The following is a 19,457-nucleotide window of genomic DNA, read 5'->3' as shown; positions in this document are numbered from 1 at the left end:
GAATAATTTGTAAGACCGTGTATCAGCAAGTGTCATACTGTGCTGTGACTTCCTTTACATGTCCTCCTTCCCCACAAGACTGAGAGTTCCTTGAAGACAGAAATTTTGTCTTACTTGTTTCTGTATTTTCATCATTTAGGGCGGAGTCTGGCTTATGTAAGGAGCTCAGTAAACACGTAAATGATTGTATAAATGGGTGAATATTATTATTAATAATAATAACCATTATAAAAGCAAACTCTTAGGTGGCACATACTATGTGGCCAAAATTGGTCTAAGCATTGTATATATTTTAAGTAATTTAATTCTTAAATTAATATCCCTCTTTACATGGTCATCTTATAAATGATAAAACTGAGGCCCAGAGGACGTAAGAGACTAACATACCAAGGTCACGTAGCTAATAAATGATGGAGCTGGGCATTTAGCTTCATCAGACTTTCTTTTCACCTCTTGGCTCTTCCTGACACCTCCTTAACTCGTAGCAGTCTTGGGAAAACAAACACTTCCAAGTACGTTTGTGACTGCAGCATCTAAATGCTCTCACTGTCCTGTAATTCAGGTTACTTAGGGACCATTAGCTATCTGGTTGAGGCTGTTGCCATGGAGGAATTTATAGAGAAAAGCAATGTGTTTAATTAAGTGGTTGTCGAAAACACCCACCCAGTATAAATGGATTCTGGCAACAGAGGTGCTTTTGTTCCTGCCAGAGTCCTGCCACAGGTCATTAACATCTTGATAGATTTGAGGCATTTTCAGCCTGAGTGCTTTCACCCAAGGATGGAGGAAGTCTCGTTGGGCTTTGAGCTGCTTGGAGGCCCAGGGTAATAGAGTTAGGACTCGATGGATGGACCCTGCTAGTGTCAGTGAAGGGCTTCAGGCAATAGATGGCTCTATCAGAATTAGATGCAAGTCAAGCCCATGATCAGTTCTGAGCCCCTACCAAATGCCAGACACTGTACTAAGTACTGGGAGGTGGGCCGAGCTGGGCTTGGACAAAGGTGACTCCGAATCAGGCCCTGACTTAAGGAATGCTTTCCTCACAATGTACACCATGAACTATATTATGTTGTATAAGGTGAGCACAGAGAAGGGAGAGAAGATTATTCTGGTTGAATTAATATGGAAAGGCTTTACAGGCACAGTGTCCCTGAAGGACAGGAAAGGTCTGGATGAACAGGAAGGAGAGAAAACATACCAGATAGAGCAAATTGGATGAGTACAATCATGAAGCCAAGGTATTGTGTCAGGAACTCTGGGGGAACGGCAGGTAATTCAATCTGATTGGCAGCATTTGTTAAAGGGCATAATGGTAAATAAGGTTGGAAAGGGAAATTCGGTCCATGACATGTAGGGTCTTAAAGATGCAACAGAAGGGTATATAGGCAGTGAGAATCCACTGATATCCTCAGAGCATGAGCATGAGAGTGATCTAGACCGGTGCTTCTCAAACTTTAATGATAGGAATCAACTGGAGATCCTATGAAAATGCAGACCCAGGTTTAGTATGACTGGGGTGGGTCCTGAGGGTCGGCATTGCTAACAAGCTCCTAGGTGATGCTGCTGCTGCTGATTCCAAGACCACACTTTGAGTAGCAAAGTCTAGAATAAATGAAAGGATGCAAAAATGAGTGGGGTTGGGGAGGAGATACATTTCAGGTTGTTAATTTGTATATTACATTTATTATTCATGACTAAAATGTTTAGCAATCCCCGATTCCTCAGTTTACTTGGGGTTTTTGTTTTATGTGTGTCTTTATTTTTTAAATTATTAGTAGCAGTGTTTTTCATTACAAAAGTAGTTCAGCATTCCTAATTATACTGTGACAAGATAAAGTATGATTGACCTTAGCCCATCAACGGCAGCCACCATTCCCTACAAGTATCTGACTTTTTAGTTGATTCTGGGAAAAGACTAAATAAAGTCAAATGGACAACACAAGGCCAGAAAGATCTGGAGAGGAAAAGAGGAAAAGGTCTCTGAACCTGCCCAACGAATCACTGTCCTCCTCCCTGAAAACAACAGACAATCAATGAAGAAACCAGACACAGGCACAAAGATCATTTAACCAATTTAAACCGTGGTGATGGCTGTGTTGGGAGATGAAAAAAAATCACAAAAGGCAGCAAGAGCAGTACAGTGAGAAGACAACTGGGCTGAGAGAGAGGTCCCGGGAAGTCAAGCTGTCCTGTGACCCTTAATAAGTGGTTGCCCTTAGATAAGTCGTTTAATCTCTGGGTTTCTTCAACCAGAAAATAAAACCAATAGTTCCTTCTTGCCTTCTTCCCTGGGTCTGTTTGAGGATCAAACATGAGTGCAGGTGTGAAAGCAAACACAGGCATTGCTTTGGGGACCAGTGAACTCCAGTGGCACCCTGTGCCTGGGAAATCGTTTGGTCTCCTCTGCCTCAACATTGCTTCGCTTCCCGGATGCCTTTCTTTTTATTTAAACATCTAGGATAGTTCTTTCTTCTGGGAAATCATTCTAAATTAAGCAGAGATGCCCTGCACAATTCCACTTACCCCACCAAGCCCAAGAAACAGAATTCTGAGTTTAACCATTGGGTTACAGTCTGAGAAGGGGCACACATGGAATCTGGGCACAGTAGCAAAAGATCATTTTAGCAAAAGTCAGGGCAGAATAATGCATTGGAGCCCTGTCTCTGCTACTTTAGAGCTGTGTTACTCTTCTTTTTCAAAAATTTTTATTGAAATATAGTTGATTTATAATGTGTTAGTTTCAGGTGTACAGTAAAGTGATTTAGTTATACAATACATACATATACATATATATACATATATATTCTTTTTTTACATTCTCTTCCATTATAGGTTATTACAAGATAGTGAGTATAGTTCCCTGTGCTATACAGTAGGTCTTTGTTGTTTATCTATTTTGTATGTGTTACTCTTCTGAGCTTTGATTTCCTCATCTGCAAATTGGAGTTCATGTTTCCTGCCTCAGACAATTGCTCTGAAGATTGAATTAAATGAAGAAGAGTAATTTTTAAACTATAAAGTGCTACAGGAATATTACCTACTATTTTTTATCAAAAAATAAGTGGGGAATGCTTTATACATTTTCATTTCTCTTTCCAGTTGTGGAATGTTACTCTGGCCCACTGGTAACTCTCCCTTACTTGGTGCTTCAATTCTAAAAAGATAATATAAACCTTTACATTTGTGTAGCCACTGACAGTTTAAAAGTAACTGTCTAATACTTTACAAAAACTACAAGATAACCAAGAAAAATACGAGGAAAAATCCCTAAGAAAAATGCCATTTAGAGATCATCAAAATTATATAAATTATACAAATATAACGGCAAATGCATGGAAAGCACTTATCGCAAGGTACAGTTTAAGTGCTCAGTAAATGTTATCTATTAATATTATAACAATCTTTGACAGAAGATTGCATGGAGAAAAGCTGGAATGATATATACCAAACATTAATAGTAGCTGTGCTTCTTTCAAGAGCAGTGGATTTCTAATGGATTAAAGACTGTATTAAAACAAATTCACTAATTTAGAAAAACAAAATGGAAAGCCCACTCAAGTTCACCTAGCTACACTGATAATAAGTAGCAGAGCCAGGAATCAAACCCAAGTCTTCTGATTCCAAATTCAGGACTCTTTCTATGACACCAGGCTGCTTCCTTGACCTCACTTTCATTCTACTGTCTTTATGTCCAACACAGATAATTAGTCGGATTTCACCAAAGTCTGAGGATAAAAACCTAGGTGGGTTTCAGGAGAGGTAGGCAATGAAACATGCTGAAAGTATTTGCCATGAAGATGAAGAGCAAGAGTTACTTGATCCCAGCCACTAGAGGCAAGTCCTCTCCTTCAGGAATAAGGGGAATGAGAACAACAACCCTCACCACCACTTCACACTAATGTGTGTGGAGGGAAGATCTCATCTCCTCCCGCCTCCTTAACCATCGCAGACAAAGACATCTTGAGTACATTTGACTGAAGAGCCACGTCATTGCCATCGTATCGCACTTTTCTGAGACTCCACAGAGTGTCAAGATGTTCTCCTTGGTACTGGCTTAATGGATCACTTCTAAAAGCGTAGGCACTATTTATTGTAAAAGTCCTTTCCCAGAGGGCCAAGAAAGACAGTACGAGGAGGAGATAAACATCATCCTGTCTTTACAGCTATAAAGTTATAAAATTCCTAAATGGGCTGGGCTGGGCTGGAAGCCTGAGTCTCACTTGAAGTCTCCTTACGGTATTCTTTTTTTTTGAATTTTGAATTTTTAAATTTTATTTTACTTATTTATTTTTTATATAGCAGGTTCTTATTAATTATCTATTTTATACATATTAGTGTATATGGTACACTTTAAGAATACCTTAGGGTATTCTTAATGGTTTCAGCTAACTGGGATCTCGCTGGAGCTGATAGCATCTCTCCAGTTCTCCTTTTGGTCTCTCTGTCCATCCTCCTTGTATTTGCTACCCAAGTGCCTTCAAACTCATTTTTCTAATCTGCTGAATGATATATCTGTCTAAATTTAGAACATGTCAAAGAATTTAATCTGCACTAGTTTGGGTGATATCCCTTGGAAAATGCTTTGACTGACTTAATGTTATTTCATGCCCTTAGCACCTATAGAAGGCAGGCCTATATAAATACGTCAGGATTACTGTCCCTTTTGAAAAATAATGAAGAGGGCATCTGTACACATACGTAGAACCATCTATTCAATACCACTATGAGGAGGCACGATGGATACCTCAGGCACATTTTTTTCCCCACAACTTTATACAACAAGTTCTGTAAAAAGTGAATGACAAGACTGTTGGGAGGATTAAGTGAGACTGTGTGCACAGTTTCTCCTCCAAAGTTTGGCATATGGTGGTTTCTCAATAAGGTAGAGTTACCATGTCCTTCTTAACTTAGAATTGTGGCACAGACAGCCCATCAGCTTGCCAGGCCAAAGCCCAAGCATTACCCTGAACTCCTTCCTCCTAGATGATTAAACACAAAGATCCACAAAGCCCAGCTATGTCAGTTATCAACTTATTGCTTCTCAGTTCCTAATGCACACTTCAGTATATGCTCTATGATAAACATCAGATTCTCTTAAGCACTTCTGCTTTCAAGTGTGCCCCCATGTTACGATTTTGCAGTAGAGAGCACTAGAGGGATACAGAGGAAGAAGAGGCCTTTTGGAATATCCAGCTTAGGCTGGGAGTCAGCAGGTTGATGCGAGAACAGCCAATGGCCTCTGCCCCAGCCAGAACACAGACCCTCTGCAACCCTGCAACCTCTGCTTGGCGTTCATCTTTCCTCAGCCACCTGTACAGACTTCATCCATTCACCAATGAAAAAGGTGACTTTTTGCTAAATTGGATAATAGTTTTTGAATTCTGGAAGAATATTTCCTCAAATTTTTTGTGCTATGACAATATTATAGCCACAGACACGACTCACTTTTAAACTTAATCTGCATTGTTAACATATACTCTATTACTTTCTTAAGTTTAGACAATAAACAAAACAATAAATCAAACTCTGACCTCTAGTTGGCTTATTTTCACGGGATAATTGCTGCCACCGGGGCCAATTCCAAGCTACCAACCTGATATCACTGAACATCCAGGTGGTAGAAAGGGGCAGGAACACACTGTCCTGTATTATTTCCACCACACAAATAGAATAGGCAAAAATAACCCCCAGAGCATACATAACAGCAAAGTGAAGTAAAATCATCAGAGGATGAGGCATTTTGAGTATATTACCTTTGTTTTAAATTTATTTGGGGTGAAAGGTAAAAACCCACCAAACCAAACAAATGAAGAGGAAATAGGCAGTCTACCTGAAAAAGAATTCAGAGTAATGATAGTAAAGATGACCCAAAATCTTGGAAATAGAATGGAGAAAATTCAAGAAATGTTTAACAAGGATCTAGAAGAACGGAAGAGCAAACAAAAATGATGAACAACACAATAAATTAAATTAAAAATTCTCTAGAAGGAATCATTAGCAGAATAACTGAGGCAGAAGAGCAGATAAATGACCTGGAAGACAAAATAGTGAAAATAACTATGGCAGAGCAGAATAAAGAAAAAAGAATGAAAAAAATTGAGGACAGTCTCAGAGACCTCTGGGACAACATTAAACGCACCAACATTCAAATTATAGGGGTCCCAGAAGAAGAAGAGAAAAAAAAGGGGACTGAGAATATATTTGAAGAGATTATAGTCCAAAAACTTCCCTAATATGGGAAAGGAAAGAATCAAGTCAAGGAAGTGCGGAGACTCCCATCCAGGCTAAATCCAAGAAGAACCACACCAAGACACATATTAATCAAACTATCAAAAATTAAATACAAAGAAAAAATATTAGAAGTACAAAGGGAAAAACAACAAATAACATACAAGGGAATCCCCATAAGGTTAACAGCTGATTTTTCAGCAGGAACTCTGCAAGCCAGAAGGGAGTGGCAGGACATATTTAAAGTGATGAAAGGGAAAAACCTAAAACTAAGATTACTCGACCCAGCAAGGATCCCATTCAGATTTGATGGAGAAATTAAAACCTTTACAGACAAGAGAAAGCTAAGAGAATTCACCACCACCAAACCAGCTTTACAACAAATGCTAAAGGAACTTCTCTAGGCAGGAAACACAAGAGAAGGAAAAGACCTATAATAACAAACCGAAAACAATTAAGAAAATGCAAATAGGAACATACATATCAATAACTACCTTAAATGAAAATGGATTAAATGCTCCAAACAAAAGACATAGACTGGCTGAATGGATACAAAAACAAGACCCATATATATGCTGTCTACAAGAGACCCACTTCAGACCTAGGGACATAAACAGACTGAGAGTGAGGGGATGGAAAAAGATATTCCATACAAATGGAAATCAAAAGAAAGCTGGAGTAGCAATTCTCATATCAGACAAAATACACTTTAAAATGAACACTATTACAAGAGACAAAGAAGGACAATACATAATGATCAAGGAATCAATACAAAAAGAAGATATAACAATTTTAAATATTTATGCACCCAACATAGGAGCACCTCAATACATAAGGCAAATGCTAACAGCCATAAAAGGGGGAATTGACAGTAACACAATAAGAGTAGGGGACTTTAACACCTCACTTTCACCAATGGAAAGATCATCCAAAATGAAAATAAATAAGGAAATACAAGCTTTAAATGATACATTAAACAAGATGGACTTAATTGATATTTATAGGACATTCCATCCAAAAACAACAGAATACATTTTCTTCTCAAGTGCACATGGAACATTCTCCAGGATAGATCATATCTTGGGTCACACATCAAGGCTTGGTACATTTAAGAAAATTGAAATTGTATCAAGTATCTTTTCCGACCACAACGCTATGAGACTAGATATCAAGTACAGGAAAAGATCTGTAACAAATACAAACACATGGAGGCTAAACAATACACTACTAAATAACGAAGAGATCACTGAAGAAATCAAACAGGAAATCAAAAAATACCTAGAAACAAATGACAATGAAAACACGATGACCCAAAACCTATGGGATGCAGCAAAAGCATTTCTAAGAGGGAAGTTTATAGCAATACAATCCTACCTAAAGAAATAAGAAAAATCTCAAACAAACAACCTAACCTTACACCTAAAGCGATTACAGAAGGAAGAACCAAAAAACCCCCAAAGTTAGCAGAAGGAAAGAATTCATAAAGATCAGATCAGAAATAAATGAAAAAGAAATGAAGGAAACAATAGCAAATATCAATAAATCTAAAAGATAGTTCTTTGAGAAGATAAACAAAATTGATAAAGCATTAGCCAGACTCATCAAGAAATAAAGGGAGAAGACTCAAATCAATAAAATTAGAAATGAAAAAGGAGAAGTAACAACTGACACTGCAGAAACACAAAGTATCATGAGAGATTACTGCAAGCAACTATATGCCAATAAAATGGACAACCTGGAAGAAATGGACAAATTCTTAGAAAAGCACAACCTTCTGAGACTGAACCAGGAAGAAATCGAAAATATAAACAGACTAGTCTCAAACACTGAAATTGAAACTGTGATTAAAAATCTTCCAACACACAAAAGCCCAGGACCAGATGGCTTCACAGGCAAATTCTATCAAATATTCAGAGAAGAGCTAACACCTATGATTCTCAAACTCTTCCAAAATATAACAGAAGGAGGAACACTCCCAAACTTATTCTACAAGGCCACCATCACCCTGATACCAAAACCATACAAAGATGTCACAAAAAAAGAAAACTACAGGCCAATATCACTGATGAACATAGATGCAAAAATCCTCAACAAAATACTAGCAAACAGAATCCAACAGCACATTAAAAGGATCATACACCATGATCAAGTGGGGTTTATCCCAGGAATGCAAGTATTCTTCAATACACACAAATCAATCAATGTGATAACCCATATTAATGAATTGAAGGAGAAAAACCATATGATCATCTCAATTGATGCAGAAAAAGCTTTCGACAAAATTCAACACCCATTTATGATAAAAACCCTCCAGAAAGTAGGCATAGAAGGAACTTACCTCAACATAATAAAGGCTATATATGACAAACCCACAGCCAACATCATTCTCAATGGTGAAAAACTGAAAGCATTTCCACTAAGATCAGGAACAAGACAAGGTTGCCCACTCTTACCACTATTACTCAACATAGTTTTGGAAGTTTTAGTTACAGCAATCAGAGAAGGAGAAATAAAAGGAATCCAAATTGGAAAAGAGGAAATAAAACTGTCACTGTTTGCAGATGACATGATACTATACATGGAAAATCCTAAAGATGCTACCAGAAAACTAGTAGAGCTTATCAATGAATTTGGTAAAGTAGCAGGATACAAAATTAATGCACAGAAATCTCTTGCATTCCTATACACTAGTGATGAAAAATCTGATAGAGAAAGTAAGGAAACACTTCCATTTACCACTGCAACAAAAAGAATAAAATACCTAGGAATAAACTTACCTAAGGAGACAAAAGACCTGTATGCAGAAAACTATAGGAAACTGATGAAAGAAATTAAAGATGGTACAAACAGATCGAGAGATATACCATGTTCGTGGATTGGAAAAATCAACATTGTGAAAGTGACTATACTACCCAAAGCAATCTACAGATTCAATGCAATCCCTATCAAACTACCAATGGCATTTTTCACAGAACCAGAAGAAAAAATTTCACAATTTGTATGGAAACAAAAAAGACCCGAAATAGCCAAAGCAATCTTGAGAAAGAAAAATGGAGCTGGAGGAATCAGGCTCCTGGACTTCAGACTATACTACAAAGCTACAGTAATCAAGACAGTATGGTACTGGCACAAAAACAGAAATATAGATCAATGGAACAGGATAAAAAGCCCAGAGATAAACCCATGAACATACAGTCACATTATCTTTGATAAAGGAGGCAAAACTATACAATGGAGAAAAGACAGCCTCTTCAATGAATGGTGCAGGGAAAACTGGACAGCTACCTGTAAAAGAATGAAATTAGAACAGTCCCTAACACCATACACAAAAATAAACTCAAAATGGATTAAAGACCTAAATGTAAGGCCAGACACTATCAAACTCCTAGAGGAAAACATAGGCAGAACGCTCAATGACATAAATCACAGCAAGATCCTTTTTGCCCCACCTCCTAGAGAAATGGAAATCAAAACAAAAATAAATGGGACCTAATGAAACTTAAAAGCTTTTGCACAGCAAAGGAAACCACAAACAAGACAAAAAGACAACCCTTAGAATGGCAGAAAATTTTTGCAAATGAAGCAACTTAAAAAGGATTAATCTCCAAAATTTACAAACAGCTCGTCCAGCTCAATATCAAAAACACACAAAAAATAATTCAAAAATGGGTAGAAGACCTAAATAGATGTTTCTCCAAAGAAGATGTACATATTGCCAACAAACACATGAAAGGATGCTCAACATCACTAACCATTAGAAAAATGCAAATCAAAACTACAGTGAGGTATCACCTCACACCAGTCAGAATGACCATCATCAAAAAATCTACAAACAATAAATGCTGGGGAGTGTGCGGAGAAAAGGGAACCCTCTTGCACTGTTGGTGTGAATGTAAATTGATACAGCCACTATGGAGAACAGTATGGAGGTTCCTTAGAAAACTAAAAATAGGGCTTCCCTGGTGGCGCAGTGGTTGAGAGTCCTCCTGCCGATGCAGGGGACGTGGGTTCGTGTCCTGGTCCAGGAAGATCCCACATGCCACAGGGAAGCTGGGCCCGTGAGCCATGGCTGCTGAGCCTGCACGTCCGGAGCCTGTGCTCCGCAACAGGAGGGGCCACAACAGTGAGAGGCCTGCATACCACAAACAAACAAACAAACAAAAAACTAAAAATAGAACTACCATACGACCCAGCAATCCCACTACTGGGCATATACCCTGAGAAAACCATAATTCAAAAAGAGTCATGTACCACAATGTTCATTGCAGCTCTATTTACAATATCCAGGATGTGAAAGCAACCTAAGTGTCCACTGACAGATGAATGGATAAAGAAGATGTGGCACATATATACAATGGAATATTACTCAGCCATAAAAAGAAACGAAATTGGGTTATTTTGTAGTGAGGTGGATGGGCCTAGAATCTGTCATACAGAGTGAAGTAAGTCATAAAGAGAAAAACAAATACCATATGCTAACACATATATATGGAATCTAAAAGAAAAAAAAAAAGGTTCTGAAGAACCTAGTGGCAGGACAGGAATAAAGATACAGATTTAGAGAATGGACTTGAGGACACAGGGAGGGGGAAGGGTAAGCTGGGACGAAGTGAGAGAGTGGCATGGACATATATACACTACCAAATGTAAAATAGATAGCCAGTGGGAAGCAGCTGCATGGCACAGGGAGATCAGCTCAGTGCTTTGTGTCCACCTAGGGGGGTGGGATAGGGAGGGAGGGAGGGAGACCCAAGAGGGAGGGGATATGGGGATATATGTATACATATAGCTGATTCACTTTGTTATACAGCAGAAACTAACACACCATTGTAAAGCACTTATACTCCAATAAAGATGTTTAAAATAATAATAATAAATAAAATAAAATACAAAAAAAATTTATTTGGGGGTGAAACTAATTTTATTTAATTTTACATATAATAATAACTTGTAAAACTATTTAATTTAAATTTAAGAATTAACAACTGACTGTCAAAATTCCTGAAATCCTACCATTCACCTCTTATGAGCAAGTGTGAACCAGCTCCAGCATGCCACTGGATCAGACCTTCATGGATATTGCATAAGTATCTAAGGTGTCACCTAAACTCCCACCCATTTATTGATCCTCCACATTTCAAACATGTACGGGCCACAGACCCTGATCCACAATTTCAAATTCAACAAAGCTCTGAAAATTGCAGCCGTGGTGCAAACTCACTTTGCGGTAAAACCAGATCTGAACCAGATGACGATTTATTCTATTTTTAATATCACATGTTTCCCTGAAAAGAGATTAATATGTTTGATTAGGGTGGGTAGTCCCAGACCTCCACTTGGGGCATAAAATAAACAACATATGCATTGTTTTACATTTCCAAAATATGAAAAATTCTCAGCTGATGCAAGGGTTTTGGATAAGGGATTGTGGACTTTCAGTGATCTTCATAAAATATAAATACAGAGCCTCACCCATCAGAGCCTCCGGATCACCTAAGGGATAGAATCGAAGTTCTTAAACATGATACACAAGGCCCATAAGTCCTTTTCAAGTTTCCTCTCAACAGCTCCCACCTTGCCCTCCTATATCAAACTACTTCTAGGAGTCTGACAAACCATGACTAAAGATGGAGCTGGGCTTATCAGTTACCCCTCATCTACACTGTATATACTTGGGGAAAGAATCAGAACCCAGCTAACGCAGGAGTGTGGTGGTCCATCTTTCTTGCTCTATCACTTATGGGATCTTCATCTGGCCACTTCATTTTCCCTAGTCTCCACCTCTCATCTATAAAATGGGAATCATACAACTAACAAGGATGTAGGGAAGGTAAAGCAAGTTCATGGACATGAAGATACTTTTACATGTGCTATATACTACATTAAAAGGTTTTTTACTATTCATCATTCTGAAACTGGAATACTGGTTTGAAAGCAGATATTCTTTAAACCACTGATGAGTAGCCAGGGATTTCTCATCTCCCCAGAAGGAGCTGAAAGTTGATGTACATGAAGCCCAGCCTTTTCTGTCACATACAAAAAAAGTGTTATGCTTGAAAAGAGTCTTGTGTGGTTGGTAAGGCTGGGGAAATAGGTCTATGTTACAGCCCCTGTAACTCTCAGGAATGGATGGGTCTTATTCCATTAGAAAAAGGAGGAAAGGGGACAAGAGCAGCCCAGGTTCTCACCTTTCTGGGCCTGTGTGTTTATACATTTGTTTTGTTTAGTCTTGCTGTTGTTATTTTGGAGGTTTTGTTTTTTGTTTGATTGGTTTTGCTGTTGCTGTTTTTTGCTGCACTACAAATAAACAGAGGACTTAAGTCTGAAAGGTCATTCAGAACGTATGCATGCCCCTCCTTTGACAAACAGCTTCCTATCTTCTGCTTGAACAGTCACAGTGAATGGGAGCCCATTCATTTAGTCCAGATGCCTGAACATTTTCTTTACAACTGGTACCTCCTCCTTCCATTACATGAAGGCAGTCTGAACCAGCTACAAAGAGTAACAGGAAAAGAAAAGAAACTGGCAATGTCTTACACTGGTAAAAACGACTGGAATCAGATCTTTTCCTGAAAGTAGATTTTGATGGAGGGTTGTGGGAGAAGTAAAAGAATTTTGAGAGAGAAGAATGACCAAAAAAGAAAACAAAATCACTACCATTTAAAAAGGAGAAATGGGTTCCAATGTGCAAAGGAAGAAAGTCTGATAGCAAATAAGCAAATATGATTGCTTGAAATTCTACATGCATAGGATACATGCCTCATTATTGTCCTTAATATAAATGGGTACCACAAGACAAAAGAGAAATAGAAAACTAGTTGCCAGAGATTTCTTACCAACTTTCTGAACGTCCTATTAGGTTCAGAGGTAAGTACAAGGCTTGCGTCTTTGGGGCAAAGCTGTTCATATTTACCTGAAAACTGCTGGTGTTAGCAATCATCCTAGCTGATGTTAAATCAAGCACACAATTATAGTGCTAAACCTCAATGCAGATCACACAATCAGATTTATCTTCCAAAAATTGATATCTACAGGCCACTGCAATCACTGAGCAGAAACATTCAAACAAACAAAAAAACAAGTCAAACTTCTGTACAAATAAAACCAAACAAAATATGCATCCTTAAAGAAATTACTGATTCTATTATTTGAGAATTCAAAAGTAGCCACCACTGGATTTGAAAGACCATGTTTGTGCATTCTTTCTTATAAATGAGATACATTGTAGAAATGAAATGAGATATATTGTAGAAAAAAGTGAGATACATTGTAGAAACAAAATAGGTAAGTGTTTACTTCTGACGTGACCTTCAGAATTTATGTAGACATCTTGCTTAATCAAGGCAGCCTTTTCTTTCTTTCTTTTTTTTTTTGCGGTACGCGGGCCCCCCACCGCCGCAGCCTCTCGCGTTGCGGAGCACAGGCTCCAGACGCGCAGGCTCAGCGGCCATGGCTCACGGGCCCAGCCGCTCCACGGCATGTGGGATCTTCCCAGACCGGGGCACGAGCGCGTGCCCCCCGCATCGGCAGGCAGACCCCCAACCACTGCGCCACCAGGGAAGCCCAAGGCAGCCTTTTCATTTGCACAAATCATATTTTACTCTGCAGATGGGAGGTGGAGAGTAGAGAATAAAATATAAGTTGGTGAAAGTGAATAAATTAAAAGACTTTTCATTAAAGGTAACCCAGAGATGATAGAGATAGAGATGGACAAGATAGAAATAAAGGTAGAGGCTACCAATAACAACATCAAAAAGTATTGCCTTTTACCAATAGTTAGTACTTGAGAACAGAGGAAGGACACTGATGTCCACTGAAAATCCACTATGTGCTAAGGACTTTGCTAAGAATTTTACAATGTTATCTTGTTTAGTCTTCATAACAACTTGTCAGGTATATATCATTATCTGCAATTCATAGATGAAGACACAAATGCTCAGAACTTGTCAGCTTGGTTTTCAAAAATTCATTTTAATTCAAGTTTTGGAACCCATTTGAAACAAAAATATGCTATGGTGGTCAGAAAGATGGACTCACAGTTTATTTGGTTTCTGCATTCCTTTGATTGAGGGATTTGTTCTGCTCGACTGGAAGGTTAAACATCCCAGTGTTGTCCTCCTAAAATTTATTCAAAGAAGATGTCCCTCCCAGAAGGGAAAGATAAAATGATTCTTCACTCAGGTGTAGAAATGACTGAGCTTTTCGGCTGGAACCTTTGGTGCTTGTACTACCAAGAAAACTTACTGAACCAATGAAGTATCTCAAATGGAGTTCTAATTGCATCTCCATTTAATATCATGGATTCTGCAGAAGAAAAGAGATGCCTCTTACCCTTATTATGTGCATATTTTACTTACTACTATAAGGACTATGGCATTCCTAATAGTCACCTGGTGGGTGAAAAAAAGGTCACACAGACACTAGAGTGTCAGGGTAGGACAGAAAGTTAACCATCTTCATTGTGTCTGGCAATGAAAACCCCTGTAGCTAAGATAAGCCTTGAGGGTGAATGGAGCAGTCATTAAAATGACAAGCACTTAAGTGTTAGATTTGGTTTTTATCTTAACTCTGGACAGGTGGCCTTTCTTTTGAGGGCTTTTTATTTGCTTGTTTTGTTTTTTTTTAATTTTTATTTTATATTGGAGTATAGTTGATTAACAATGTTGTGTTAATTTCAGGTGTAGAGCAAAGGGATTCAGTTATACATGTACATGTATCTATTCTTTTTCAAATTCTTTTCCCATTTAGGTTATTATAGAATATTGAGCAGAGTTTCCTGTGCTATACAGTAGGTTCTTGTTGGTTATCAATTTTAAATATAGCAGTGTGTACATGTCAATCCCAAACTCCCAATCTATCCCTCCCCGCCTCCAAGGTGGCCTGTCTTTATCCTGCATGATTTCCCTAGTTTTGTTGCTCATGTTATTGTACCCAATTTACCTAATGATAAAATTCACAATGTATATGTTGACCTCATTCATCCTCTTTCCCAACCTTCCTTTCCACTGTACCCAGAGTGGGATGGTTAGTAGCCTGATGTGGTTGGAGGGAGAGTGCTTACAAGAAACAGAGATTGGAACCAGAAAGATCAGTTAGGAGGCTAATACAATGGTCCCTGAGAGCCCTGATGAGGGCCTGACCTAAGGTAGTCACAGTGATGGTTGAGTGAAGCAACTAGCCTGGAAAACAGTGGTAGAAGTCAAACCTGGTCATACCATCAGCCATGGGGCACCATGAAACTTTACTCTCCTGCTCGATATGTCAATCAATTATCTCACTGTAAGCAGGAGAAATTCTTCCACTGGGCCATCTCCTATTCTATTATGGTGTTGTCAAGGAAAAGGCTAGATTTCCACTGCCCTTCACTTAGTCATAACTACTCACTCTGTCGAGAGCCAGAAGCCTTGAATGTTCTCTCCAGAAGTCTTGGCAATGTGGCCTTTCAAGTCTTCCGTGGCAGGCTCAATGGCCCCTGGCTGAGTAGGAGAAAGAGAATACCTAGTTTAGAGAAGACTGAGTCCTCTTCATGCTTATGATTAATTACTATATCCCAGCAATTCCTCCAAAAAGTTGACCAGGAAAGATAATTCTTGGAGTTGCCTGTTTGTTGTAGGCACTGCCTGCTGGAGAGCTTAGTCTTAAACTCTGGTATTCACTAAGTTGCTCTCCTTGGGTGGGACAAAAGTGATGCAAGTCCTGTGAGATTTCTATAATCTTACTCACATTTTCTCATAGAAATGAAGATAGCTATTTTCAGAGCACCAGTTTTTCTAATAAACAAATGTGTATCAGGAAGTTCAATGCATTTAGCAATACATACATTTTTAAAATCTAACCTTTCTCTCTTCAAAGAGTACATGGTCATAAAACACAAAGAGGAAAGCTTCTTCCAGTATTCTGACTATAGTTTTATCTGGCTCTGGGAAATGAATTTTTTGTCTCCTTACCTCTCTTTTTTTACCTTTATCCCAAAAGGAATTCCTACTATGAGCCTGCCTCTAGCTTAAAAATGGATTAACCCTGTCTTAATAATACATTCATAGACCCTCTAGCTCAGTGATTCTTAAACTTCAGCACACATCAGGATCACCTGAAATGTGTCTTAAAACAGATTTCTGGGCACTGTCCCCAGAGTTTCTGATTCAGTAGTTCTGGGGTGGGCCTGAGAATTTACATTTCTAACAAGTTCCTGGGTGATGCTCTTGGTGTGGGACTCTACTATAAGAACCATTGTTCTCTAGGCAGTTACTCTCAGCCTTGGTTACCCATCAGAATCACTGGCAGAGCTTTTGAAAATCCTAATGCCAGGGCTGTGCACCAGGCCAATTATATCAGATACTCAGTGGACTGGATTCACCTAACAGTACATCAGGATTTTTTTAAAGCATCCCAGATAACTCCAATGTATAGCCAAGGTTGAGAACCACTACACCAAGGGCTTATCTATTAGAAGCCATCCCATTTTATAAGTGTGAAAACAGGGGTCTGTGTAGGGAAGTATATAACTCGTCAAGTTCACTCGGCCAAGAAGTGACAGAGACAAGACAGGAAACCCAGACATTCCACTTCTAGGCCTACAACATAGTGCTGGTCTCATGCCCAACCCTGGGACTAGTATGTTACAAGTTCTCATATAGTCTCTATGTAATAGGGCTTTATGCTAGACACCTAATCTTCCACAAACATTAACATTCCTAATCCTCCTAGCTTGAGACCTTTCTCTCCCAGAAGGAAATGGGGATACTAGCCTAGCTAGGACCCATTCAAATATCTTCTCTCAGAGGTGAGGTGATTGTAGGATTTTGGTTTGCTTGTTTTCTCAAACTACAATAAAAGGCTTTGAAAGACTATAGCCACAGAGTCCACCAGTTAAGAAAAATCTTAGATGAGTCCACATGTAAAATACAGGAAAAGAATGGAGCTGCTTCAGATGAAGTGGTAGTAAATGGTACAGAACTTCAAGTACTTATCTGTCCCCCTCCCTTCCACTCATTCCACACAGCACAAGTCATCCAGGAAATGGATAGGACAACTACAGGGAATTGAGTGACCTGTGTTCATATTCCAGATATGTCATGAATAAATTCTGTGGCCTACAGATAATTATTTAACTTTCCTTGGCTTCCATTTCTTTATCTATAAGACAACTGAATAGACTGAACCAAAGCTTTCTGAGCCAAGCTGATGATCAAAACCTCCTGGAAATCTTTAAGAAAATATGACCATAGCCTTTTACACTGAGAGATTCTAATTTTCAATTTTAACAAGTTTCCTGTTGGATTGGACAGTCAGCCAGGGGACTGAATGATTTCCAACTCTTTTGTCATCCTCTGCTGCTGGTTAAAGGATTGTCAGAAAGCTAGTATGGTACCCCGTGCTTGCTGAAACCTGTGTGTCACAAAATCAGTAAGTTCTGGGACACTAGTCAAATATGCCTTGAGCTCCCACTGACACAGGAGATTGTGTCGACATCACTGGTTTCCAGTAATCCAGCTGGACTACCCTGCAGGGAAATTTCCTGATTCTGTGACAATTCTCCCATCATCCATCATCCTTGGCTCCCCGTGATACAGCCTGACTCTACTAGGCCCACTGGTCAAAGTTCTCTAAAAAATGATGCTTTCTTTGATGACTCATCATGGCTATTTTTCCTGTCTCTTTTCGTGTAGTCACATAATTTCTGCCTCAAGCTAATATAACTTGGTAGTGAAACTAATACTTTTCAGAAGAAAAACATTATAAGTGGAATTGGAGAATAATGAAATAATCCTAAAATAAGCATTTTGTTGGATGCTTTTATGCCAGATACTTTGCCAAAAACATGTAAAGATGAATAAAAGAATGTAGAATTTTTCAAAACCTTACTTGTCTTCCCTATGGAAGGCAATTGGCAAAAGCTATCAAAATGATCTAATCTTCGATCCACACATTCCATTTCTGTGAAGTTATACTATAGATACTCTTGCATATGTACAAAATGACATATGTATAAAGTGTCCTTTGCAGCCTAGTTTGTGGATAGCAAAAACTTGGAAACCATGCAAATATCTATCAATAGTAGAGTTGTTAGATATATTATGGGACATATCCATGCAATGAAATATGATAAATATGTAAAAAATGAAGAAACATGTACTAATCTTTGATTTCAAAATACGTTATTAAGTGAAAGGAAAAAAATGTTCAGAAGAAAGGGTAAATATGGCAACTTTTTGTGTGAAAAGGAGGAGAATGGGTAAGAATAAGTATTTGTGTTTGTACAGGCCTAAAGTCACTCTAGAAGGATACATAGAAAATGTTAACAGCGGTTCCCTAAGGGTAGGGAAGGAACTTGGTGGATGGAGCCAGTGGATGGGTGTTGTTTGGCTATACACATTTTCAAAAGTTAAACACTAAAAATGAAGTGTATTCCTTATAGAACAGTTTGGAAGTCTCTGGAGTTCTGTCCGTGTCCTCACTGCCTGAATTCTTACCTTCAGCAGAAATATCAGTTATGCCTCTATGGAACAGTTATGCATCATATCCTGATAGAGTATTTTACTCTCCTCCATTTGTTATTATTGGTTACTATGATAAATTAACTTCAGCCTTTTAGTGTCAAAAATGAAATAAAGTGTGTGAACACTTTGACTTGTGTCTGGGACAAGGTTTTAAATCTCAGCCTTTCTGCTGGCTGTGAGACCCATGGTAAGTCACCTTGTCATTCCATGCATCGGTGTAAGCATTTGTTAGATGGATAAGATATCATTAACTGTAACAGCTGTTAGGGAATGGTGAAAACATTTGGTAACACTGAAGAATAAAAGACTTCATTATCATTCTTCTTGTTAACATGAAATAGAAGGGAAATCATTGTACCAGGATTGGGGGATCAAATGGTTACTGAACAATTAGCTCTGAGACTCCTTGCACTCTAAGACTCATACGAAAGTATAATGGAATGATATGTACTCATCACTCGACCAGAGAAAGCCTGGCAAGAGAGTACAAATACATTTCTAATTCTAAATTTTAAGAAAAAATCATTAGGGGGATGCTTACTTATAAGTCACTACATAGCTTAATGGTCAATATTTTCTCTAATAGTCTAGCACTAAATATTTTCAATCAAAACAAACGTACTGAGGAAAGTTCAAAGACATATGTATTTGTCTCCTTGTGTTTCCTCGAGCTAGAATAGCCCAGGGCCAGGAGCCACACAAACAATATTCATGTCTGCTACTAATATT

General features: G+C 38.5%; 1 protein-coding gene across 1 annotated transcript in view; it reads right to left on the bottom strand.

The window, feature by feature from the left end:
- TPRG1 (tumor protein p63 regulated 1) overlaps positions 1-19,457 on the bottom strand; it is a gene marked incomplete at its 3' end in the record, with an annotated part of 183,676 nt that overhangs the window by 86,031 nt on the left and 78,188 nt on the right. The window contains exon 3 of the mRNA XM_082654605.1: positions 15,613-15,704. Within this exon, the coding sequence (XP_082510731.1) occupies positions 15,613-15,704 (92 nt within the window). The remainder of the gene's footprint in view (positions 1-15,612; positions 15,705-19,457) is intronic.

Source organism: Grampus griseus (genome assembly GCF_964374135.1).
Source record: "Grampus griseus genome assembly, chromosome: 5".
NCBI classification, from domain to species: domain Eukaryota; kingdom Metazoa; phylum Chordata; class Mammalia; order Artiodactyla; family Delphinidae; genus Grampus; species Grampus griseus.
The sequence above is the reverse complement of the archived record's forward strand: the minus strand, read 5'-3'. Positions and strand labels throughout refer to the sequence as shown.